Raw genomic sequence first — 25,254 nt, 5'->3', positions numbered from 1 at the left:
ACTCCGTACAAGATTGAAAGATGTGGAAAGACCTGGCCCAGCAAGATCACCAAGAATCGGACACAACTGAATGGATAACATCATCGTCATCATCATCATTTGGTTATTAATGGTGTCTCCCACGCTTTGTTGGCTTCTTCACAAACTAGAGAAAAAATGGAACTTGAAAACCGCCTTAATAGGAATTGCTTTCCCCTTGAAATCTCAGGGATCAACTGGAGTTCCTTCCAGATTCAAAGAAGGTAAAAGACCATATGACCCAACATTGCCCTTTGCTGCTGATTTTCCACAGAAGTGTGCCCAATTGTTCTTGCCTTTGTTATTTTAATATAGGCTAGCTGATAAGCTGGCATTGCCCAAGTATTTATTTATCCCAATCCTGTATTACAGTGGCCCCCAACCTTTTTTGTGCCACGGCCCGGTACCAGCATCACAAAATGATCTGCGGCCCGGTACCGGCATCAGCACGCATGACAAGGCAAGGCGAGCCGAGCGACCAGCCAGCCAGCCGTCCCCCGCTTCTCCCCGCCACCTTCAACTCCTCCTTTGTACCTTTGTCGATGGGCTTTGGGATGGTCGCTCAGCTCGCCTTGCCTTGGGTGCTGAAATAATCCTCGCGCCTTAGTTTCGTTCGAAGCCGCCCCCCCTCTTAGATGAAACTAAGGTGCGAGGATTCCTTCAGGACCCAAACGCCGCTTTCCAACCGGAAAAGCTCACCCGGAAGCACTTTCTCATCGAAACAAGATGGCGGCACCCAGCAAACCGGCGGCCCGGTAGAAAATGTTCTACGGACCGGTCCCGGTCCGGGGCCCGGTGGTTGGGGACCCCTGCTGTATTAGACAGGAAAATCCTGTAGTCCTGTTGTACTGTCTCTCGTGCAGCGTAGCAATTCTTGTATTCCTCCACAAGAGGGAGCCCCCTTGTGGAGTCCTGTGAAGCTGTTACCATGGCAAGTCCACTGTGCTGTACAGTAGAAGCCATTTTAAGGCACACACCCCCCTGAGGGGTGTTAAGGGTGTCTTACCCCCCCACAGTATTTGTTTCCAGAGAGTAAGTCATCTATATACCAAGTTCGATTGAAATTGCTCGAGGCGTTTCAGAGTTATGCTGGAACATGCACACACACATATCCATTTTTTATATATAAAAAAGAAGATATGTGGAGCTCCTTCAGAAGTTCACCACAAGGAGAAGGGTATATAGATGGAAAGAAATGATCACCCAAGTCATAGGGTTTCCTGCCTGAGCAGAGGGTTGGACTAGAATACCTCCAAGGTCCCTTCCACCTCTGTTATTCTGTCATTTCCTCACCCCAAAACAATTTTCCAATCCAGAGTAATCTTCAGGACTATGAGATTTGCATAAGGAGTCCAACTAAACCAAGATTCTTTAAAAGAAACATCTCTTTATTAAATTCATTCAAGAGCAATCAGCAAATATTTAAATAATCAGGATTGAGAGAGTGCAGAGCTCACTGTTTATTTCCAACTTGTTCTACTCAAAACAATATCAGTCTTTTTGCTTTTAATTCTTTCATGTTACACAAAAATCCATCATCACCAAGAAATTGATAGAAGTGCTTCCTGCACATACACACTACTTAAGGTTTTACAGTGAATTATGTAGGAAAGTCCAAATACTTGACATGTATGCTAGCTCCTAAGTGTTTTTGTTTGGAAAATTAATTGTTGGAGTAAAGAGGGTTTTTTTTTTTAAAGTGGGACTTCCTCTTCTCTTCCATAAGGAAGAGGGACACTCACCTGATGGAGGAATTGTGCTCCCTCATGAGGGAAATGAACACTTTTTACAAGAACTATCCCTTGCCATCATATTTTACTTCCGTACAACGTCCTTAAATTGGTCTGTTAAAGATCATATATAAATAAAAATAGTAGTATGCCAGACCAACACGTGAAAGCTTTTTATAGACAGTGTTGTCCCCTGATCAGAAACATCAAAGTGTATTGCACAGAAAGTACTTCCCACTCAAAAGTTTGTCACAATGTGCAAAGTTCAACATTTTTTTTTTTATTCCAGTGTTTTCCTCAGAGTAAGATTTTTTTTTCTAGTGAAAGGAACACACCCAGAGAGAACACTTGTTCTTTCAGACACAGGTGTCTCCCTAAAAGTCAGTTTTCACAAAGTCTGAAACAGCTCTATGAAACATCTACGATACCGGATATAATCAATGGGTTTTAGAACTCAAATCTTCTGCAAGTTGCAGTTGCAGATATTAAATTTCTAAAGTGATTCTATTTCAAAAAAGCTGAACAACATCTGCTACCGGCAATTTGAGCCTACCTGAAAAAGATCTTAACAAATATAGTAGTAAGCCTCATTATGAAGAAACATAAAAAAAAGATTTAGGCTCAAATGCAAAGGTCTACCTTAAGCCAAAATGCAAAAAGACTACGAGCCTTTGGGAAATTTTAGTCCTTTTAAGTCCTTTATTTGCATTTCCCAAACAAATGTTTTCAAAATGAAGATAACTAGTGAAACAGATTCTTCCACGGGAGAATATCCATGGGTTTTCAAATTTGTCTTCCCTTCTGCTATGGGACCCCAAAAAGACTTTTTGGGCTTGGCACCTGGGCATCTTATAGAACAGGAGTGTCAAACACAAGGCTAGCGGACTGGATCCGGCCCACAATGTGGTTGGATTCATCCTGCGGGGCCGGCCTGGAAAATATAAGGGGCCGGCCAGCGTGGCTTCGGCCCGATCTACCCAATGCAAAGAGCAGTTTGGGAAGTGGCATCAAGCTGGCCATGCCCACCCAGTTGGCCACGCCCAGCGAATGGCATCAAAATGGCCATGCCCACCCAGTTGGCAACACCCACCACGCCCACCTAGCCCCCCCGAGATCAACTATAGTCCTGATGCGGCCCTCAATGAAATTGAGTTTGACGGTCCTGTTATAGAACCACTCTCTCCAACGTGAATCAGCCCAACTGGCCAGATTATTTAGGGAGAAGCTCCTTGTGGTCCTTCACTTCCAGAAGATGACTGGAACTGAAGCCAGAAGGCCCTACTTTTCAGGGGTAGAGTTTGGACCAGCCCCCTCCCTGATGACTTTTAGAAAGATGTTAAAAACTGAGCTCCTTTGGAGAGGGCCGAGTTCATGACTTGCACCTTGTTTTATTTGTGGCCTTCCTTTTATTTCTGTGACTGTGGCCGAGAGGATTGTTACTGGTTCGTGGTTTTATGATTTCATGTTTCAACGTTTGAAGTACCTTGGAGGTTTAAATTATTATTATTATTATGGCATCATGGAAGCTGCAGAGAGCTTTGGGATGGCAGCCTGATGTAAAAGTGCTATCTAAATAAATAAATCACACAACAACTACGAAGATTCAAAGAGCTTGGGTCTGTGGTACATCATAAACCTCTTTCTCCTCAGGTCCAAGTCAACTAGAATCCCTCTGCGCTTTGCCCCCTCCCCAAATTCTTGGGTTTTTTTATCCTTAGATGTTAAGATCTCCCATGCTCTCCTGAGGTTTAAAAAATAATTTAAAAAAAGAGTAAGAGGAAAGCGCTCAAATTCTTGACTATCATTCTGGCTCTTTCATACTCAAGGCTGACTGCAGATGACCTCCATTCCATTCCATCTCAGTCCCCACCCCCCAAGTTAATTTCTTAAAATCTTTTCCTTTCACGAAACTAGGATGCTCGGATAAAAGAAATGCTGGCGTTTAGAGACAGAATTAAAAATAAATGCTGACTAGGCATTTCTTCTATTTATTTATTCTTCAAGTCCAACCAGCTAGCTCCCTCCTAACCTCATTATTCTATTTTCTTTGTTCTACCAGACATTAACTAACAGCCCCACATCTTATATTATTTATATTTGGGGGGGTATTTGTGTTGTACCAGTCTTGGGGTACTTCAAACTATTTCAGCAGACTTCAAAGTCGCAGGCAAACACATGAGACGGGAGTTGGACAGATTGGCGAGTTCTGAGTTTGCTATTATGAAGTACTTGAACTATTGCCTTTCATAAGGAATATGGTGAGCCGTGGTGGCACAGTGGTTAGAATGCAGTATTTCTGCTGACTGCCCACTGACTACAGTTCGGCAATTCGATCCTGACCGTCTTAAGGTTGGACTCGGCCTTCCGTTCTTCCGAGGTCAGTAAAATGAGGAGTCAGATTGTTGGGGGGCGATAGGCTGACTCTGTAAACCGCTTAGAGAGGGCTGTAAAGCACTGTGAAGCGGTATACAAGTCTAAGCGCTATTGCCATTGATCAGGAAGACCCCTACCTGGGACATTCAAACTTTCTGCTCATCTAGGAATTGACAATGCATCACTTCCACCACACAATTGGCAGTAACTATTTTTTAGGGCAGCCATCTGATTTAAATAACCTTTTTGAGCCACACCTAAGGGCCAGAAGTGGATTCAAAAAGGTTTGACAAAACCAGATGTAAAATCTACGGAGGGGGAAAAAGTAATAATACTGCACAAGCATCATCAATGGTCTCTTAAAGGACGGGCATATGATTTCATTCTCCAGCAAAGATAATAAACACAATCAGCCCTGTTAGTTCAAACAGCACCTGGAACATAAGTGCAAATTACTGAAACATTATTGCACATTAGAAAGAGAGAGGTGTTCTACGGTATGATATATTTTTTCCCCATTCCACTTTCATTTCCATTTGCTTAGCCTGAATGGCAATTCTGACAAATTCCTTAGGATCAAAATAAAATGTTATGCTCCTGTCCTGTGAATGCAGCATCATTGTTACAGTGAGTGAAATAATACTGGTTAATTTGTGTGCATGTTCAAATCATATAATAGGGGGGGGGGGGATTAGTTTAGAGAAATTAAATCTAGTTCCAAGGAATCTCTCTTTTTCTTGTATTTTTAATCACAAATATTTCAGCTTTTAAGATATTGTACAGATCTGAGTAGGTTTTTTCCCCCCCCCCTTTTAATCTCTCAAATATTTTGAAAGTTCTTCCTTGCAGTTCACATGCAGCTATAGTAAGGTGGCTGTTAATCCAGAAATCAGATAATCCATCAAGGGAAGTGGCTTTGCATAATGAGCAGCTTTACATTAAGTGTCACGGGCTGATCAGAAAAATCAGCTAACACAATCTGTAGAAGTAGATATCACCAATACTGCTAACATGTTCCCCTCTTTTACTTAACCCAGGGGTCCCCAACCACCGGTCCGCGGACCGGTACCGGTCCGCAGAACAACTCCTACCGGGCAGCGGCTTGCTGGGCGCCGCAATCTTTTTTGAAAAAGTGCTTCCGGTGAGCTTTTCGGGTAGAAAGCTCACGGAAGCACGTTTTCATCAAAAAGATGGCGGCGCCAGCGCTTCGGTGAGCTTTTCGGGTAGAAAGCTCACCGGAAGCACGTTTTCATCAAAAAGATGGCGGCGCCCAGCTGATGCCGGTACCGGGCGCGGTGCCCAGCTGATGCCGGTACCGGGCCGCGGTGCCCTGCTGATGCCGGTACCGGGCCGCGGCGTCAAAAAGGTTGGGGATCACTGACTTAACCCACTAAGTGTAAGGTCTTGGATTCACTTTGAATGTTACTGGAAAGCAACATTCAAGTTTATAAAATCAAGACAGCTGTGTGTTCAGTGGCATATTCACTTTCTGAAGAATGTTGTTAGAACAGTGTAATTTTTCCCCTCTTCCATTCATGTATGCAAACTACTGAAAACTACTACATTCCTCTTGAAAAGTCCAAATGTCCAACTTCTCCCCCACCCTTTTACCTCTTCGTGTGCAACTGGGTTTGGGGAGATGATGGTCTCAGGAGGCAGTATTCAAAGCCAAAGTTGGATAGAAACAGAGCAGTTGTATAAATAAAGTACCGATATTGCCTTTTGAAACAATTGTCAAGAGCCATAATAATCTTTTCTTTAAAACAAATCCATCTAAAAGAAAATCTTTTCCACTAGAATCTGATCTGCAACTATAGCATACATATACATATATTTGTTTTACGTATCTTTTATTTCTAAATGCAAAAATATCATTTTTCTTTTTTAAAAAAGCTACCTACTGGAATGAGTCAGAGTGAACTGTGAATGTATATCTTTTAAACCACATTGGGCTTTTTATTTTTTAAAAAAATTCCTTTTCATATATTAATCCGTTGATATATAATGCAATTTTAAAAAAAATCTACCAGGTTGTGTCAACCAGCCAGTGATCCAGAACTTCTATCTAAGAAGGGAAGTGGAATTAAGCCACACCTTGCAATGGTGCTTCAGTATTTTGATTGTATAATATAACTCACTGAAACAATACTGATGTGGAACACAAGCAGTCTTCCATCTATTTGACTATTAAGTTAATTAACTCTTTAGGACAGCCAGTGCTAAGACATAATCACGGACGGATGTATCAGTTCCAAGACTTTTCAAGTGGTCTCTCTGGTGGACACACTGTATATCTTGGGTCAAGTTCTGGACAAAAATCCTTAAAATTCTTAGATGCTTCAGTACCAAATGCATCCAATACTTTTCTGTTCATGACACCGAATCTAGAAAATGAAAGATCCAAAATTAATTTTCTATATAACTCAGGGAATAAAGCAACAAAAAACAGGATTATGAACTCTGTGGTATGAATTTAACTATTTTTTTTTTTCAGAAAAGTTTCAGAAATTAGAACCGTGTTCATCCCACTGAAAAACAATCCTGAAATTATATATATTTATTAAAAGAAGCACGCAGTGATATATAATGAGAAATATAATAAACATGCTACTATGTTTATACACTACTACGGTAAAATGATAAGAAACGACAAAAACATTTTCAAATAAACCCAACTAAAATGTTCTTTACATTAGTCTTGGTGAGAATTTGTATCCTGTTAAAGGCCTTCAAAAATTTCAGATATTAGATTAACAGAGTTGGAAGGGATCTTGTAGGTCATCTTCTAGTGCAACTCCCTGGCCAAGCAGGAGACCCTACACCATTTCTGACAGATGGCAGTCCAGTCTCTTCTTGAAAGCCTCCAGGGATGAAGCTGTTTGATATATTTTTTCTCCAATGTTTCAAACAAACTATTTTATTAGACTTCTTATATAAGACTAACCAACTTTCAGTGAATGTTATTTCTGTTAGCCAAGTAGACGAGAAAAGGTTGCAATCTGAAATATTATTCTATTTCTGTTTGGGACTAATGAAAGTTTAAAAAAAACATGCAAACTAAAAATTTTGGTAAAATTGTCATTCTTTGTCTGAATCATTGCTTTTTTGGGAGGGGGCACAACTACAAATCTTATGTACTGAAAGACAATTCTGTTCATGAAACCTGTGAAGGAACTCTAAGATCACAAGCAAAACTAGGAATCTTAAGAGAAAACCCAGTCTTCATGTAAGCTTTGCACTGGTAGAATGGTTTTTATTTTTATTTTAAATCATGTTAATTGACCATGTTGACATTTAACACAAAATGCCTTTAAAAAGAAAGTCTGGTACCCACCATGTTTCTTACAGAAATGGACATTGAGACCAAAAGGTACTTTTCCCAAAAAGCAACTGGACTTTCCTGATAGTTTTTTTTTCCTTTGAAAAAGTTTCATTTCTCATCCAAGAAGCTTCCAAGAAAGTCCAGTTGCCTTTTGGAAAATAGCACCTTTGGGATAACCATGACCTGGATGATTGAGAATCTCCATGGACATGTCACCACTGAGAGTTACTCACCTTCCTTTTGTTAATCGCAATAGGAATTTCCAGTACGAAGGTCTCAGATTCTGGACTTCCATCACAGCCTAAAACAAAAAACAAAAATATATCTGGCTTTAACTTGGGAATTCAATTCGATATTTTGCTATAGTCACCCCACTCCACCAGACTCTGGACAGCTTACAAAATGCGGCCTTCCCCCCTTCCCTCCAAAAAAAACCCAATTAAAACAGTTAGCAAACAGACTAAAACAATCAGAACAATAAACAGCACATATATATGAACAATTAAACCCAGCTTGGGATCAGAGTCAGATCTTAATGACTTCCTAGAACCCAAGGAGAATGGGCACCATCCATATTTCAGAGAGGGGACAAGTGATGTGATGTTCCAGAGGGCAAGGACTAAAAACAGAAAAGGCATTCGCCCTTAGTCCCTCAAGGTAGCAAAAAAAGAGATCTGGAATGGACTCATTTGCACTCCAGGCAGGCAGAAACAGTGGAAGATAGCAATAGCGCTTAGACTTATACACCGCTTCACAGTGCTTTACAATCCTCTCTAAGTGGTTTACAGAGTCAGCCTCTTTGCCCCCAACAATCTGGGTCCTCATTTTACAGGCCTTGGAAGGATGGAAAGCTGAGTCAACCTTGAGCCGGTAAGATAGATGGCTGCTCACATAATAAGATACCATGCCAGAAAGGACTTTATAGGTGCATGAGCCATGGGGGCGTAGTGGTTAGAATGCAGTATTGCAGGCTACTTCTGCTGACTGCTGGCTGCCTGCAATTTGACAGTTCAAATCTTACCAGGCTCAAGGTTGGCTCAGCCTTGCCATCCTTCCAAGGTGGGTAAAATGATTGTTGGGGGCAATAGACTGAATCTGTAAATCACGTAGAGAGGGCTGTAAAACACCGTGAAGCAGTATACAAGTCTAAGTGCTATTGCTATCTTGAATTGCACTCAGAAGCCTACTAGCAATCACTGAGCTTGTGTACCACATGGGCATCACATGAAGGGCTTATAACAATTAGCCACAGCCATATAGCCCTTGCCAACTTGCTATGGCCAAATCACACTGGAGCACACTGGGTTGGGTAAGACATTCTTATAAATACCACTAATCCATCATCTCTCACAAAGATCAACAACCTGGCCTGGATGTAAAGCATTTGCACTATTATGCTAGCCCTGCTTCTTGGATGTTAAATCATACAGTTGCTGAATAAAATATGCAGAACTCAAACGTTAGCGGTTTCTTCCAAGTTCACTGATATATATGCTACCTTACAATGGGGTGAGCTGTGTAGCATGAAAGTAGTTGTGTGCCATGTTTTTAGGCCATAGTGTGGAATAAGCTCACCCAAGATGATTGTGCGAACAGATGTGGTGAATCACTGCAGTTGTGCAGTCCTTGGTGCTTTCTGTGCTTGGTGGGTTTCCTTGCAAGCATTTCATTGCTAAGTTAGGTTATATCGTCTGTTCACTGAGAATGTTATCTAGTTTGGTGATGAAATGCCTGCAAGAAAAACACCAAACTGAGAGAGCACCAAGGACCTCTCAATTCAATCCTGAACTACAAATATTTTCCTCATAAATATCAATTAAGGTTGTTTGGGCTGTTGGAAGATGTCCCGAGAAATGGCAGGTTTGATCGTCTCTTCTTCTCTCGCAGCCTGAAAATATTAACAAAACCTCTTAAAAGTAAAATAGAGTCAAGCAGCCATTGTAGGAATGAATGTCTAGGACCAACTGCCCTACGTCCCTTTTACTTGACTTAATGAGCAACGTTAGACATAAGCAAAAGTGTTCGAACCTGAAGGACAAAAACTTACAGCTTGGAAGCAGATGGCAGTGGATACAGCATAGATTATACTGTCTGCATGAGGGAAATAAGGAACCTTTCCAGCTTCAATGCCTTTGAAATACATAGTCTATAAAATTAAAAAACACACACATTAAATGCACACACACAAAAATCAAGGTAGCAAGGGAATGAGTTTCTAAAAAGGCCAATGATGCAAAGCTAGGCACAAGAAAAATGACCCACACAAGAAGTCTTGACCCTACGAGGCTTTTTAAAAAGCAGTAGTGGAATCAGTTGAGTATAATCCCCAAATATCCCTATGAATGGTTGGCTCATTCATAGTTAATGAAGATCACTGATGTGAGTATTTTAGACTGTGGGTATAATGGCCTTATCTGAAAAGGAGAAAAAAACCCTCTTCGGGTGGTAAAATGTATTACAGGTAGTCCTCGACTTACAACTACAATCGAGCTCTAAATTTCTGTTGCTAAGCGAGACAATTGTTAAGTGAGCTTTGTCCCACTTTACAACTCTTCTTGCCAGAGTTGTTAAGTAACTCACTGCAGCTGTTAGGTTAGTGACATGGTTGCTAAGTGAATCTGGCTTCCCCGTTGACTTTGTTTCTCAGAAGATTGAAAAAGGGGAAATCACGTGACCCCAGGACACTGTGACCCTCATAAATAGGAGTCAGTTGGCAAGCATCCAAATTTTGATCATGTAACCAGGGGGTTGCTGCGAAGATTGTAAGCGTGAAAAATAGTCATCAGTCACTTTTTTCAGTGCCGCAGAAGAAGATAGGATTGGATAGGAAAGAAATAGGAAAGGGAATGGGAATAGGAATAGGAATAGCATAGCATAGGAAGGGAAGGGAAAGGAAGAGAAGGGAAGGAATAGGAAAGGAATGGGAATAGGATAGGAAAGGAAGGGAAGGGAAGGGAAGGGAAGGGAAGGAATAGGAAAGGAATGGGAATACCGTGTTTCTCATATAATAAGGCCGGGTCTTATTTTTTTTGAGCCCAAAAAAATGGCTAGGCCGTCTTTTCAGGGGTGACTTAATTCCCCCCCCTGTTGCATCTTCGGGCGGGTGGGTGGCGATGGCTTGGATGTTGACCTCGGCGTTGGTGGGGCACTTTGTATCAGGGTCAACGCAGGCAGCAGCATATCCGGGTGTGCAACAAAAGTACTTCCTAATGGCAAGCCCCCCACCATTCCCCCATTTTGCATGTTTTAATATAGGCCTTAATTTGGGGGAGGGGCTTAATTTCATTTCATGCCTATAAAACATGCTGGGACTTCCTATTGGGGGAGGCCGTATTGTTGGAGAAACAGGGTAGGAATAGAATAGCATAGGAAGGGAAGGGAAGGGAAGGGAAGGAATAGGAAAGGAATGGGAATAGGATAGGAAAGGAAGGGAAGGGAAGGGAAGGAATGTGAATAGAATAGCATAGGAAGGGAAGGGAAGGGAAGAGAAGGAAAGGAATAGGAAAGGAATGGGAATAGGATAGGATAGGAAAGGAAGGGAAGGGAAGGGAAGGAATGGGAATAGAATAGCATAGGAAGGGAAGGGAAGGGAAGGGAAGAGAAGGGAAGGAATAGGAAAGGAATGGGAATAGAATAGCATAGGATAGGATAGGAAAGGGAATAGGAAAGGAAAGGAAAGGAAAGGAAAGGAAAGGAAAGGAAAGGAAAGGAAAGGAAAGGAAAGGAAAGGAAAAAAATAAGGAATGGGAATAGAATAGCATAGGATAGGAAAGGCAAGGCAAGGTAAGGAAAGAAATAGGAAAGGAATGGGAATGGGAATAAGAAGAGAAGAGAATGCAGAAAAAATGCAGAATAGAACAGAATTCTTTATTGGCCAATTTTAATTATACGCACAAAGAATTTGTCTCTGGTTCATAAACTCTCAGTGTACATGCAAAACACCAAAGTAATAATAATCATAATAACAATATTATTTATTATTATATTATAATATACAATATTATTATTATTTAGTCTTTAACCTTAGACTGTCTACTATTGACCTCACCCCTTTCCTAAGAGGTCTGTAGGGGGCGTGCATAAGCGGACCAATGTGCCTACCGTCCCTGTCCTATTGTTTCTTTTATTTTTCTTATATGTAGCTATGTATTCATAACTATGTTTTTACTTATTCCTATTATCTTGTAAGCAATTGACAAATAAAAATAAAATAAATAAATAAATAAATAAAATAAACCATAACAATGGATTTAAAACTCTCAAGAGTTCATCCAGAATCTCTCTCTAAGAAGCAACCCTGCAGACTAGCTAAGAGCTGGATCCTAATATTTTTTAAAATACATGGTTGGGAAGCTTGACCCGGAGTATCATTGAGTGTAACTAATTCTGCCATTCCTGAGGAAAAGATATTCTGACACACAAAGAGGCTTACCTCTACTAGTTTGGAAGCCAGGTACATTGAAATACTTGTGCTTCTGTAAAACATCATTGACAATCCTGCTAGGGGCCCTGTGTGATTAAAAAGAAAAGAAAAGAAAAGAAAAGAAAAGAAAAGAAAAGAAAAGAAAAGAAAAAAAAGAAGGAAGGAAGGAAGGAAGGAAGGAAGGAAGGAAGGAAGGAAGGAAGGAAGGAAGGAAAGAAAGAAAGAAAGAAAGAAAGAAAGAAAGAAAGAAAGAAAGAAAGAAAGAAAGAAAGAAAGAAAGAAAGAAAGAAAGAAAGAAAGAAAGAAAGAAAGAAAGAAAGAAAGAAAGAAAGAAAGAAAGAAAGAAAGAAAATTAGCCAAATTCTGGATACTGGACCACATGAAATTCTACTGTAGCAGTTCCCAAATAAATAGACAGCAAGGGACTCCAGCTAGATTGAAAAAGGTTTATCTAGTCCATCCTGTCTCACCTTTGGGACAACTTGATGCCACTAAGACATCTTTGCACATTGAAGATTTATAAAGAGCTCAGGTACTTGAGGTAAAACAGATCGGCCTTCCCTTTCCGATTGGTTCCACAGAATCATGTTGGAGAAGGCTAATATATTCCTGTAATGGTCAGGAGTCACTTAAAACTTGATGCTCTTGTCTGTCTACTCCCATTTTGAAGCCACTGCAAATGATGCACATCACATCACCGGTAGAGAATGCTACACTCCAGTCATGTGCAGGGCTGGGCTTCAAAAATTTTAGCAAAAGGTTCTCTGCCTGATTGCTGGGTGGGTGTGGCCACGGTGGGTATGGCCTAGTCAGCCTCCTACTCCACGGCGGCAGGGGGAGGTTGTTTTTGCCCTCTGCGGGCTCCGGAAGCTTTCCTCAAGCCTCCAGGAGGGTGAAAACGGCATTCCTGGGCTCCGGAGCCTCTCTGGCCTATTTCCAGCCTTCCCAAACTTCCGGGAGGCCTGTTTTTTACCCTCCCCGAGCCTTCATGCGCGCTAACGTTACTCTCAGTTCCAAAATCCTGACTTTTCAATACTGCAAACGTTCTGTTCCACGCATGGCCTCCATGCCAACTTTGTGTATTACTTTACAATTTTATAATTTTTCAAGGCTTCCCTGCAATCATTTATGGAGGTTCCAGGTTCCGCGCTATCAGATGCACAACATTATTCTCCAGAAAGTATCAGAAGGCATTTCACTCTTAGGGAGAGGCATGGAAACTACTAACTACGGGAATCTGAGTCTCTACGGTTGGGAGGAAATGTAGATTTACCTGCAATGAGTGCGTGTACTTCATCGTCCAGGTTCCGTACCCATCGTAGGAAACAGCTTGTACCCTGCATTTTTAAGTAATCATGGCAACATTTTTGTCATTGCAACGCAATCATCTAGTAACAAAGATCCCAATAACAGACTTAGAATTTAATCAAGCCAAGGAAACAGCCGATTATGGCTTCAGCTTTGAACGTTATTTTATAGCTATCTTGTGCTATGAATTATAAAATAAACTAAGCGCTGTATTTGGATATGCGTTAAAGGCTGGTTCAACAGGAGAAAGCAAGGTTTTCGCTGTGCGCTGGAGCTAGCAAAAAAAAAAAAAAAAAAAACGGGCATATACAGGAAGTGGGATTTGCTTTCATAGCAAACCTAATTGTTGTGAGGAAAATAGGTGGAGGAAGGAATATTTTGTGTGTCCGCCGCCTTGAGTTATTTGTAAAAATAATGGAGGCGGGAAATGAGAGATAGGTAGATAGGTAGGTAGATAGACAGACAGACAGATAGATTGACAGACAGACAGACAGAGATAAATAGATGATAGATAGGTAGATGATAGATAGAAAATTAAATTGATTAAAAGTTAATTTTAACCAAACAAATAACATTAATTCATTAAGATTGAAGTTAATTAAAAATATTAGAGGTGGTTTTATAATAACCACTTAACTAAACTTCCATTCTAAGCTTCCATTCCATGATAATACTGACCTTTTTTTTAAAAAAAAAAAAACCTCACATTTTTGCCACTCATTTTCCGTCCTTGTTTTTCCCTCCTGGCTTACTGAGTAATGGAATGTTATAAAGACTTAAGAAAAAAGAGAAAGCAAAATCATGTGAATTTCCACCTTGCCCCTATTAGGGAGGTTACGAATTGCTGACAGAAACCCACCAATTTCCCTCTTAGGTTCACTAAGGAGCATTAAGCCTTTTATCCATATTAGGTTTAAAAAAACAAAACAGGTTGGTTAGTGCCATCTTATTTTTCTTTTCCCCTTCAAAATTGTTCGCAAATAACATGTTTAATTTAGCTTCAAGAGATACTCTGAACAATAAAGGCACTTTTAGCTAAAGGGTTGCAACGGCGGCAGCTGCTGTGGCCAGATGAGGAGCTTAGCATAATCACGTTCTAATTTTTCAGCACTTTTGAAACTTACTTTGTATATGCTGACGAATGACCCAAGGAAAGCTCCAAGCTGGAAGTTTTCTTTGTTGTAGAAAAGCGAGAGAAGCCGGGATGGTTTTGTAAATAGATGTCGGAACGCAGATGGGATGCGAAGGCAACACTGGATCAAGTATCCGACGCTAAACATCCTAATGAAGCCCTAGAATGTGCCATGAGAGAGAGAAAAACACAGTCTCAGGAACTCCACTCACAAGGAATAACTGTAATATATACTCACCAGGAACTATAATTAAATGCCTTTGTTGTTCCGACTTGTTTTCTCTCAAAATGTTATTATTGCATCAATCTGGTTTGTTTCCTATTCCTCACCCAAGTACCGTTCTATAGTCCGCACGGTACATTGTAATACAGGTAGCCCTTGATTTATGACCACAACTGAGCCCAAGGTGTATGTTGTTAAATGAGACATTTGCTAAGTGAATTTTGCCTCATTTTACAACCTTTCTTGCCTCAGTCGTTAAATGAATCGCTGCCGTTGGTAAGTTAGTAACCTGGAGGTTAAGTGAATCTGACTTTGCTGGTCAAAAGGTCACAAAAGGTCGCATGATCCTGGGACACAGCAACGGTCGTAAGTATGAACCGGTTGCTAGGCATCCAAATTTTTATCACATCATCATGGAGATGCTGGAAAGGTTGTTAAGTGTAAAAAATGATCATAAGTCACTTTTTATGAGGAGTACCTATCGCCATCTTCTTTTAATGACCCCATAATCCTTTGCGGGGTGGAGTCTGGACAACTGAATGGAGCTGAGTGTTTTACTGGCTCATTGCCCTTCCTGTCGCCAATGCGGAGTTATATTCAGCAGATATATTCTCAATGTGCCCAGAGAGAGAAATATCTGCCGCTACCTAGGATCGAACTCATACCTCCTGATTGTGAGGCGAGAGCTCCATCTCTAGGCCACTGCACCACTCACGAGGAGTACCTATATAGATACTTCTCAACTTACAACCATCTGTTTAGTGACCGTTCAAAGTTACAACTGCACTAAAAAAATGACTTATGAATAGTTGTAAGTGTGACTTTTTCACGCTTACAACCATTGCAGCATTCCCACAGTGAGGTGATTTAAAATTTGAGAGTTTAGCAACTGGTATGTATTATGACAGCTGCAGCGTCTCAAAGTCAAGTGATCATCATTCAAACCTTCCCAGGTGGCTTCCAACAAACGAAATCAATGGGGGAAGCCAGATTCACTTAATAACCATATGGTTTACTTAACAACCACAGCGATTCGCTTAACAAGAGTGGCAAAATAGATGATAAAATGAGGCACAATTCGTTTAGCAACTGTCTTGCTTAGCAACGGACATGTTGGCCTCCACTGCGATCCTGTAACTCAAAAGACTACCTATATTAACTCTAACCCTTTTTAGATATTTTAGAATTATCTATTATTTTCCCTTTTATCTTAGATTAAGGGTGACTCTTGTGTCTTATTTGTTGGTCATCTAACTAACTATTGAAATGCGGATTGATTTATATTGGAAAAACATCAGATACTGGACTGGTATATGCCCTCAGCTTACAGCCGGTCACAGTCACAACAACGTCAGTCTGAAGTAGGACTCTGCAAGTCACACTAAGGGGAGTATCCCCCCACCTCATTTGATTGAGGAACATTTGCTTTCAAATATCTTGACAGCTAGTAAAGTTGTTTGAGAATCTGTCTAAACTTTCATATTTACTTGAAGTTCGGTATTCTGTGAGCAAGGAGGAGGAGAAAGAACCTGTTTTAGCACTGACGACAGCAAAGTACCCATTTCCCCCGAAAATATGACCTACCCTGAAATTAAGATCCTTCCCACTCCTGAGTACACAGGTAAAAATTAAGCTAAGGTAGGGATGGGTGGTGGTGGAGCTGCCCTACCACTTATCTTTGGACAGTTGAAACCAGGCCTTGCACTTGCTTTGCCAGCCCAGCTGGGTGCAGAAGAAGTTCCTGAAGGCCTCTGAGAGCGAAAAGGAGGCCACGGGTGATGCAACGCAAGTGAGGTTAGCCAGTGGATGACATCCCCCCAAAATAAGACCTGGTGCCTTTTTTGGTGTCAAAATAATAAAACAGGGTCTTATTTTCAGGGGAACACGGTCGGAGAAACAATAATGCCATAAAAGGCTCAGGCGCTAAGGAGGATAGGCAAGATCATAGGTGTCTAGTCATCCATCTGACGTTACGGCCTGTCTTACCTCTGTTTATTCTGCCTCCGGGTCATGTCCATACACCATCTTAAACCACATCAAGGTTTTCAGGAATGTTCTTTCAACTTTCTGCCTATGCATTAAGAGTAGCATTTTAAAAACCTGGCAACTTGTATGGACTTCAACGCCTTGAATTGCTGGCTGGAATTCTAGGAAATTGAAATCCACACATCTTAAAAGTTGCCAGGTTTGAAAAACATTGTAGATTTTTTGTTGTTGTTGTTGTCCTCTTTCTTAAGAGCCTGCCATTCTGAACATTTCTTTTAGCCTTCACGTAATGTGATTCTTGGGAATCTGCAGGAGTCCTTTGTAAGGCTGTCAAATCAGATTTCTAAACCCTTCTCTCTCTCTCTCTCTCTCTCTCTCTCTCTCTCTCTCTCTCTCTCTCTCTCTCTCACACACACACACACACACACACACACACACACACACACACATACTAGTGCCAACGTGGCTAAGTGCAAGAGCAAAACATAGTACAACTTATCTGAAAGCAAACAGCTCCAGAATTAGATGACGCAAGCTACCAAACTGAGCCAAGAAAAAGGCAAAACAATTTCAGAGTCATTAATCTCAAGAAAAATTCCTTTGGACACCCCCTCCAACATGCAGACAAAAGTTGTAAATGTAAAAACTGTTTAAAGAAATTAATATTTTTTGCAGAGTTAATTTCCTTCCTATCTGTAACGCTGGCTCCCTCAGCTAGGAAACAAAATTGGACACAACTAGAATTGGACACAACTGGACAGGGAGAATCTTACATTTTTTCTATCTAAATGTACTGGATGACCACAAATTCATTTAGAAGATGGGTAGTCCTCGACTTATGATCCCATCAGAGCCCAAAATGTCTGTTGCTAAGCAAAAGAGTTGTTAAATGAATTTTGGCCCATTTTACGACCTTTCTGGCCACTGTTGTTAAGAGAATTACTGCAGTTGTTAAGTTAGTAACATGGTTGTTAAGTGAATCTGGCTTCCCCATTGACTGCTTGTCAGAAGGTCACAAAAGGGAATCACATGACCCCGGGACACTGCAACCGTCGTAAATATGAGTCAGTTGCCAAGCATCTGAATTTTGATCACATGACCATGGGGATGCTGCAACGGTCATAGATGTGAAAAATGGTCATATGTCACTTTTTTTCAAGTGCCGTCATAACCTCAAATGGTCACTAAATGAACTGCTGTATGTCAAGGACTACTTGTACATATATTGTGAGTTTCATCCAACTTAATGCAACTAGCATGCAGCTAAAGGTGTAGAACCTGGGTATTCTGGGTACCATCAGATCTCTCTATCGATTGTGCATAGCACACACAGTTTTATTTCTTCTTTGGTTCTTTAGCCATATATTTAGTCATATATGATACTTATTTTATCGTAGTAACTTGGAATAATTTTTTTTTTTTCAATACTTAAAAAAGGTAGAAAAGGGGGCAATTGTAGGTTGATCCACGTTGTTCACGAGTGAAAGAGGGAATGCCAGAAAAAGGTGATGCATAAAGAAGTACAGCAATGGCAAGGCAACCTCTTTGGCAGAAAGGAAAGCTATGACAGATAAGAAAAAGTGCTGGTAGCGGCTCTTTCCAGAATAAAGAGGCTCCTGTTCGATTAAGAAAATAAAACCACATCAGGCTTTCCTTAGCAAACAGCAGCTGCTAATTCTGTCCAAAGATCTCCATACAACCTGAGCGTCAAACTCGCCATCATGTTGCCATCACATGACATATCGCAACGTTTCCCCCCCTTCGCGGAGCTGGGATGGGCGTGGCCTGCACATGACGCATCCAGCCCGTGGGCCGCCAGTTTGACACCCGCCTTAGAAGAATATCAGAATTGCTTGTCTTCCTCTAAAAAAAATCTCAATCCACATGTTTCCAACCAGAAGGAAATGATCTTAAAGAAACTGAATTTTGCCTCAATTAATATAAAATAGGAACAAAACTGGCCAACGCTACCAGGATTCACATCACCCCTGCAGCCCTTGGTTCTTAGCCTATTTAATTTTTGTAATGTTATTTTTTCCTATATTTATAATTGTTTTTATATCTACTCTCTTATTGCATTTTAAGCTGCCCAGAGTCACTCTGGACAGCGAGATGGGCAGCATATAAATTGAACCAATAAATAATAAATTGACAGGTTTCCTTTTAAACACCCCAGTTTCAAATCAAGATAGGCAAAAACTACGGCTTCTAGGTTTTCAAAGAAGTAAAAAATTTTAAAAAAAACAACTCCAAGGAAAGAGAAGATTTTATTGCAAAGGAAAAGAGAGAGAGAAGTTGCAAATGATCCTGGGGCCAACTGGCAAGACTGTAGGGACACCAGCCTCCAAAGGAACCACAACTTCAAAGGAGAAATATCAGGTGTGGTCTCCAGAATTAGGGACAAAGAAGGACTATCCAATATCCAGCTAATACGGAAATTTTAATCCTGTACTTCACAACACTTCCATTCAAGCTAACAAGAAAAGTGTACAAACAGATGAATGTCTGATGACATCACCTGCTAGAACAACTGGCACAGACATCTTAAAAACTCAAAAGTTTACCACTCCTTTACTACTCAGATTGGCAGTAAAGTTGTCAAGGATAAAGATGATCCGAGTCTTTTGGGGATCATGAGGTACCTAAACTCCAAAATCAATGACTGAGGAGTAATAACTAGACTCTCTCTCTCTCTCTCTCTCTCTCTCTCTCTCTCTCTCTCCCTCTCCCTCCCTCTCTCTCTCTCTCTCTTGTCCTGCTCAAGAGTTCCTTGGTTGATTATTGTGAGAAAGGGAACACAAGCCTCATTTACAATGACCCTTTCAATTTCTTGACTTTCAAGGAGGTTGTTTTCTATTTTTAAATGGAGCACTTAAAAAATCTTGATGATTTATTTATAGTGCTGATTACTCTGTATTACTTTACAGGGCCAGGGTACAAGAATTTTGGGTGTGATTAAAGAGGCTAGTGTGTGCTGGTAGCCGTGAGGGAAGTAATTGCTGAAAATATGTCTAGGCAATGAAATTTAAGCCCCATTACGTGAGACTATTGTGAACAAAATCAATGCAATAGGTTTGCAATTAAAGCTAACCAACAACAGCCTCTTGTGTTGATTATTAGAAGTTTGGATTGTAGTGGTATGTGGCTGGTTGTAATCTGCTGTAAAGAGCTGATACATAGGAAGTAGAAAAGTCTTGCTCAGCGCAAAAACTGAACGAACACACTATGTCGAAATATGCAAGCTACTGAATTGCATCTTGTCTTCCATGTGCTGGTTTATTTATTTTTTAACCTACTGTTGAAAAGCCAAACCCCTTGACTCTGAATGGAAGAAAATAATAGGGGCAAATAAAACCTTTTCCCTCAAAAGCCAGTTTGCCCAATAAATATTACTTTCAAAATCCAATTTTTAAAATCTGCCGGAGTCCTGCCAAAAAAACGTAGAAGCAGGTGTTCATACTTGTTCCAATCAAATTCCAGCCAAAATAATTTTCCTGCAGTTATGGAAAGAAAACACTTACTAATCACTTTCTGGATGAGGATAAATTATAACCCTGCACAACGACTGCTCTTCTTTGTAGGCAGCAACTGTGGATCTTCTCCCGTTACCCTTAAACTACATATTGTAACTGCAGTTACAGTATGTATATTGTATATTCACAAGTTGGCTTAAAAAATAATTGTCCCAACACAGAGAAAAACAATGCAGCTGTATGGATGAGCTGCTGAGGACAGCACATTCCAAATATTTGAGCCAATATGGGGGACCAGTCGTAAGTGGGATCTGTTACATGGTTTCTGGGCATAATTTAATTAGTCAACACACATAAGACCTTGCTTTTCAATGACTTGAAAAGCTTATCATTGACACTAATGGATCATTTCTTCCACCTGCAAGGCCAAAGGAAAGATTCACTTGCTAAAGCTACACCCTTTTGAAGATGCTTGCTTAAGGAGGCTGGTTATCAAATAAATTGCTATAACCAGACTTGCAGAAGCTGCTAATTCCCTGCATCTGTTAGTGTAATACCAGGGTGTCAAATTTGGGGTGTCATGTTGTCATCACGTGACGTATCGTGACTTTTCCCACCCTTAACTAAACCGAAAGGTGGGCATGGCCGGCGTCTGATGCACCAGCCCGTGGGCCGCGAGTTTGACACCCCTGGGGTATACCTCCCGATGCTTTACTTAAAAATAAAAATAAAAATACAATTACTGCAATGGCTAACAATCTAGTATTTTCTCCACAACAGTCAAGGCAAATGCCTCAAAATCAATAAAGGCTGGGGACACCATTTTGTTTGTCCGGTCGCTATAGCATTATGAGGGATATAATCTCTATGCAATGTATAGCTCTAAAGACAGGGGTGTCCAACCTTGGCAACGTTAAGACCAGTGGACTTCAACTCCCAGAATTTCCCAGCCAGCTATGCTGGCTGGGAAATTCTGGGAATTGAAGTCCACAAGTCTTAACGTTGCCAAGGTTGAATACCCTGCTCTAATATAGGTTGAATAAACTGCATCGGTTAAAATGTGCCCTATTGTTTTGGACGAAAAGCTTAAAAAGAAGATGAGACAGTTCTTGGGAGAAAGAATTCTTTGGAAAGGCATCACCCAGAATTAGGGTAGTTCTCAACTTACAAGCATCACTGAACCTGCCAATTACTGTCATAAACTGTGAGGGTTGTAAAGTGGATCATAACAGGAGGCCAACCTATATTTATTACTTTTGTGGTGGTTATTAAGCGAACACTGTGGTCATTAAGCAAAACCTAGTGTTTGTGCTATGGGGCACTTTTGCCAGAAGTCAAAAGTAAAAACCCTGGTTCGTGGAAGGGGAAAAATGTCGTAAACTGGTCATGTGACCATGGGAAGCTAGCCATGAAGGTGGGTCACCTCCCACGGTCTGAAATGTGATCACATGACCATGAGAAGTGGGGGTGTTGTCCTTCAGAACTTTGGAACAGTTTATAAATATTGTTTGGAGGGGGTGTGTTCATTATAACTTTAAACCGTCCCTAGGTAGGCGGTCATAAGCCAAGGATTATTTGTATATAATATAAGATAGGTGTGCTGATAAAAACTCCTGATTGCAATCCAATTTATCCATATCTCTTAGCATCTATGCGGCCGCTCGAAGCTTACCAAAACAATAACTTAAGGGGAATGCTTAAGCAGCTGACATATAAATGAATCTGATTTTCAGATAGAAGAAAGAAAGAAGTAAGAAAGAAAGTAAATATTGTTATTTGTGTGCACAACTGGTGTCTTACCCCTCAGCCCAGTGCCATCTATTAAGCGCTGCGTAACAAAACTCCCACTCGTATCCCTGGGAATTGCAGGCAGCTGTTAAAGATCATGTGTACATTTATCCAAGATGATTATCATACAAGAGGCTACAGTTTTAGTCCGTATATTCTGCCCATATGCTGCAGGTGACACATAACTAACATACCAAAATGAGATTTACATACCACAGTTTAATTAACTATGATACAGAGCCTGCATTTGGTGGGCTTTCCGCAACACACTGAACTGTATACCAGGGGTTCATCTGTTTTTCTGCCTGGGACCATATGTGGATCCATATGTTCAGGGGGCATTGTGGCGATGCAGTTCTCTCACTAATAGTAGAGTAGAATTGGTAAATTGAGTGGTTGGAGGTTATTGGGGGCAAAAATAATTGGAAATTGGTGGCTAGTGATATTCATGGCAAAAAAAAAGAGGACGGCCTGTGTTTTGTCTATTGCAGGGGTGTCAAACTCAAGGCCCACTAAGGGGGCTTAGACCTGGCACACGGGGCCACCCAGAAAACAGCGAAGGATTGGCCCGGGGTGCCTCTGCCAATGGAAATGGAGCTCAGGAGAGCTGCCTGTGGCCCTCACAGGCTCCATTTTTTCTGGTAGAGTGCTCAAGCCACCATAGGTGCCCCTGACATGAGTGACATGAAGGTGTCCACGCCCACCCCAGCCACACCCACCCCAGCCCCCCAAGGTCAAACACAAAACTTATGAGCCCCTCGATGAAATTGGGTTTGACACCCCTGGTCTCTGCGATAAACTATGGCTTACTAATTACAACTGCGACATCCACATAATCTTAAGCAAAAAGAACATGGCTTGGCAGACTATCTGACAAGAGTCATGTATAATTGATATTCATTCTAGGTCACCATATCCAGTACTAGACCACAGATTAGGGAATTGAGAGCAGGAACAACTCCATCGTAACTTTCACCCTTCTTTTATTTGCCTGTTTAGTTATCTATCTGCAAATGGAAGGGCTGGTGTTGACTCACTTTAATGCAATATGAGATGCAATTATCTTCGTAGTGCTTACAGCATCTGTGCCTGGGACCATTTTTGCATCTGAAAAAGCAAACAAAACAGTGTTGACTCTCTAGATTTCTTCCGCATTCCACAGTTATATGTTCCATTTTTCTCCAACACATACAAAATATTCTCCTTTCAGTACTTCATTGTTTATATTTATCAAGTATTTATTTATGGTCCCAAGATATACCTGTACCTGTAACAGTTAAGTTTTGAAAATGTGGCATAATTTATACAATAAAGGCAAAAGCTTTGTTCCAGAGCCCACAATGGGATATCACAAAGAAAACCATTAATACGACACACACAAAAATTCTTTCTTCCAGCTCCCCAGGAAATGGCATTAAAAACTGTGAGGGGTCCTTGGTGCTCTCTGAGCTTGTTTTTCTTGCAGACATTTCATTACCCTAACTAGATAACATCATCAGTGCTCATCAGTTGTATCCAGTTCTACCTTTATTGCCACAAATTATTAAGCGAATCACTGCCGTTATTTAAAGGGAATCCCAGAATTCTTCCTAAGGGGAATCTGGCTTCCCCCAAGGACTTTGCTTTGTCAACTTTGAAACGGATCAGAAGCTAGCTGGGAAGGTCTCAAATCACATGACCCTGGGATACATGTCTGTTGCCAAGCCTCCGAATTTTGATCACGTGGCTATAAGGATGCTGCGATGGGTCAAAAGTGTGAGGACCTATTGTAACTTAGAATGAATGGTTGTAAATCAAAGACTTACCTGTCCTTACTGTGTTTCCCTGAAAATGAAGACGTTTTCTTTTTCTTTTCTTTTTTTTTGCCACCAAAAAGGTCTTATTTTGGGGGAAGTCATCCACTGACTAACCTCACTTGCGTGCGTCACCCGTGGCCTCCTTTTCGCTCTCAGAGGCCTTCAGGAACTTCTTCTTCTGCGGCTGGCAAGACTTTCCTGAAGGCCTCTGCAGCCAATAACAGAGCTCTGGATCGATCCAGAGCTTTGTTATCAGCTACAGAGGCCTTCAGGAAAGCCTTGCCAGCCCTGCTGGCTGCAGAAGAAATAGGCTGGCGAGGCAGGTGTGAGGCCTGACTACATCTGTCCAAAGGTAAGTTGTAGGGCACCTCCACCTCACCTTAGCTTAATTTTTACCCGTCCACTCTGGAGTGAGTGGGATCTTAACTGGGGCTTATTTGAGGGGTAGGGCTTATATTGGGCACATGTATAAAAATCAAGCTAGGACTTACTTTCAGGGTAGGTCATATTTTTGGGGAAACAGGGTATTTACTTACTTGTTTACTTTCTAATTATACTTTCGGATAGCAATCCGGTGTCAGAAAACTAGGCTTTCAGCCTTATTACTAAGTCCAACATCAATCCCTTCTGTATCTTTTTTTAAAAAATAGCAGTGCAAGAATATATGAATATGAGTATGTGTTCATTTTACCCCAGAAAAATAGCCTGGGACTTCCTCCCATGCCTTCACTTGGACCTCAGAACCTTGTTGCAAACAACACAATCATCCTGGACAAAACAAAAAAACAACACCTCAAGGATATCTTACAACTGCACCCTAAAGACCATGTAACCCCAATTCTCATTTCTAGGTTAATTTTATGGGGAAGAAAGGACCCCATCAGCTGAGTAATCTGCAGGTAGCCAGGAATGTGTTTGGCATTGTTATATACACCTCCCTGAAGAAATATCACAGAAAAAAAAGACACAAAGTTAGTTGGGAGATTGTATATTATTGTCTTTCCAGATCCAGCAGAGAATCTGTAAAGCCTGCCAAATTTATATTCTTCCAAGCTCGCAGGACTTCACTTTCCATGAGCATCATAACAGTGCAAATGCTGTCAATGTGGGATTCCAGCAGTTTTATGGCAGAAAACTGGTAAGAGGAATTGAAAATGATAAATACTTCAGGGAGGGCTGTCCAGTTGTTAGACATTATCAGCTGGAATTACAAGGAAATCAATTTGATCCTGGTTCTAGAAATTAACATTTTCTTGTGCTCAAATATTTGCAGCCCAGAGCGCAAAACAACATTATGCAATCTGCACGCTCTGCCAAATATTTTTTTTTGGAAGCTTTGAATTATGTGCTGCAAAATGCATTATTAGTCATAAATCATCCATCAGGTCAGTTTGTGTAGCAAAAAATGGTAATGAGGACACGATCAAGTTACAGACGTTTAGACTTAGCTATATCTGAAAGGAAACATATGGGAGAGAAATATGATAAAAGGATTAAGAACTCAATGTTTTTTTGGGGGGGGGAGTGTGTGTGCAAATGGGACATTAGAAATGCCAAAGGAGGTTTATTCACCTTGTTTGCTGAATTTTCAAGATTCGTTTTTTTTAAAAAAAAGCCCTGCAGTGAAAGGATTTTTTTTTTTTTTTTGATGGAACTGGTAGAGCTTCTGACTGGGTGTTGAT

General features: G+C 40.9%; 1 protein-coding gene across 1 annotated transcript in view; it reads right to left on the bottom strand.

Moving 5' to 3' along the window:
* Positions 1-5,954: 5,954 nt before the first annotated feature.
* Positions 5,955-25,254, bottom strand: part of TMEM135 (transmembrane protein 135) — a gene marked incomplete at its 5' end in the record, with an annotated part of 152,631 nt that continues 133,331 nt past the window's right edge. The window contains 7 exons of the mRNA XM_087966114.1: positions 5,955-6,505; positions 7,677-7,744; positions 9,491-9,589; positions 11,876-11,952; positions 13,140-13,203; positions 14,299-14,466; positions 22,814-22,883. Of these exons, the coding sequence (XP_087822240.1) occupies positions 6,367-6,505; positions 7,677-7,744; positions 9,491-9,589; positions 11,876-11,952; positions 13,140-13,203; positions 14,299-14,466; positions 22,814-22,883 (685 nt within the window). The remainder of the gene's footprint in view (positions 6,506-7,676; positions 7,745-9,490; positions 9,590-11,875; positions 11,953-13,139; positions 13,204-14,298; positions 14,467-22,813; positions 22,884-25,254) is intronic.

The sequence above is a fragment of the Notechis scutatus genome, chromosome 5 (assembly GCF_049901735.1).
Source record: "Notechis scutatus isolate UNSWTSFEM ecotype Mainland chromosome 5, rNotScu1.2, whole genome shotgun sequence".
Taxonomy (NCBI): Eukaryota; Metazoa; Chordata; class Lepidosauria; order Squamata; family Elapidae; genus Notechis; species Notechis scutatus.
This window is presented reverse-complemented; position numbering and strand designations above follow the sequence as displayed.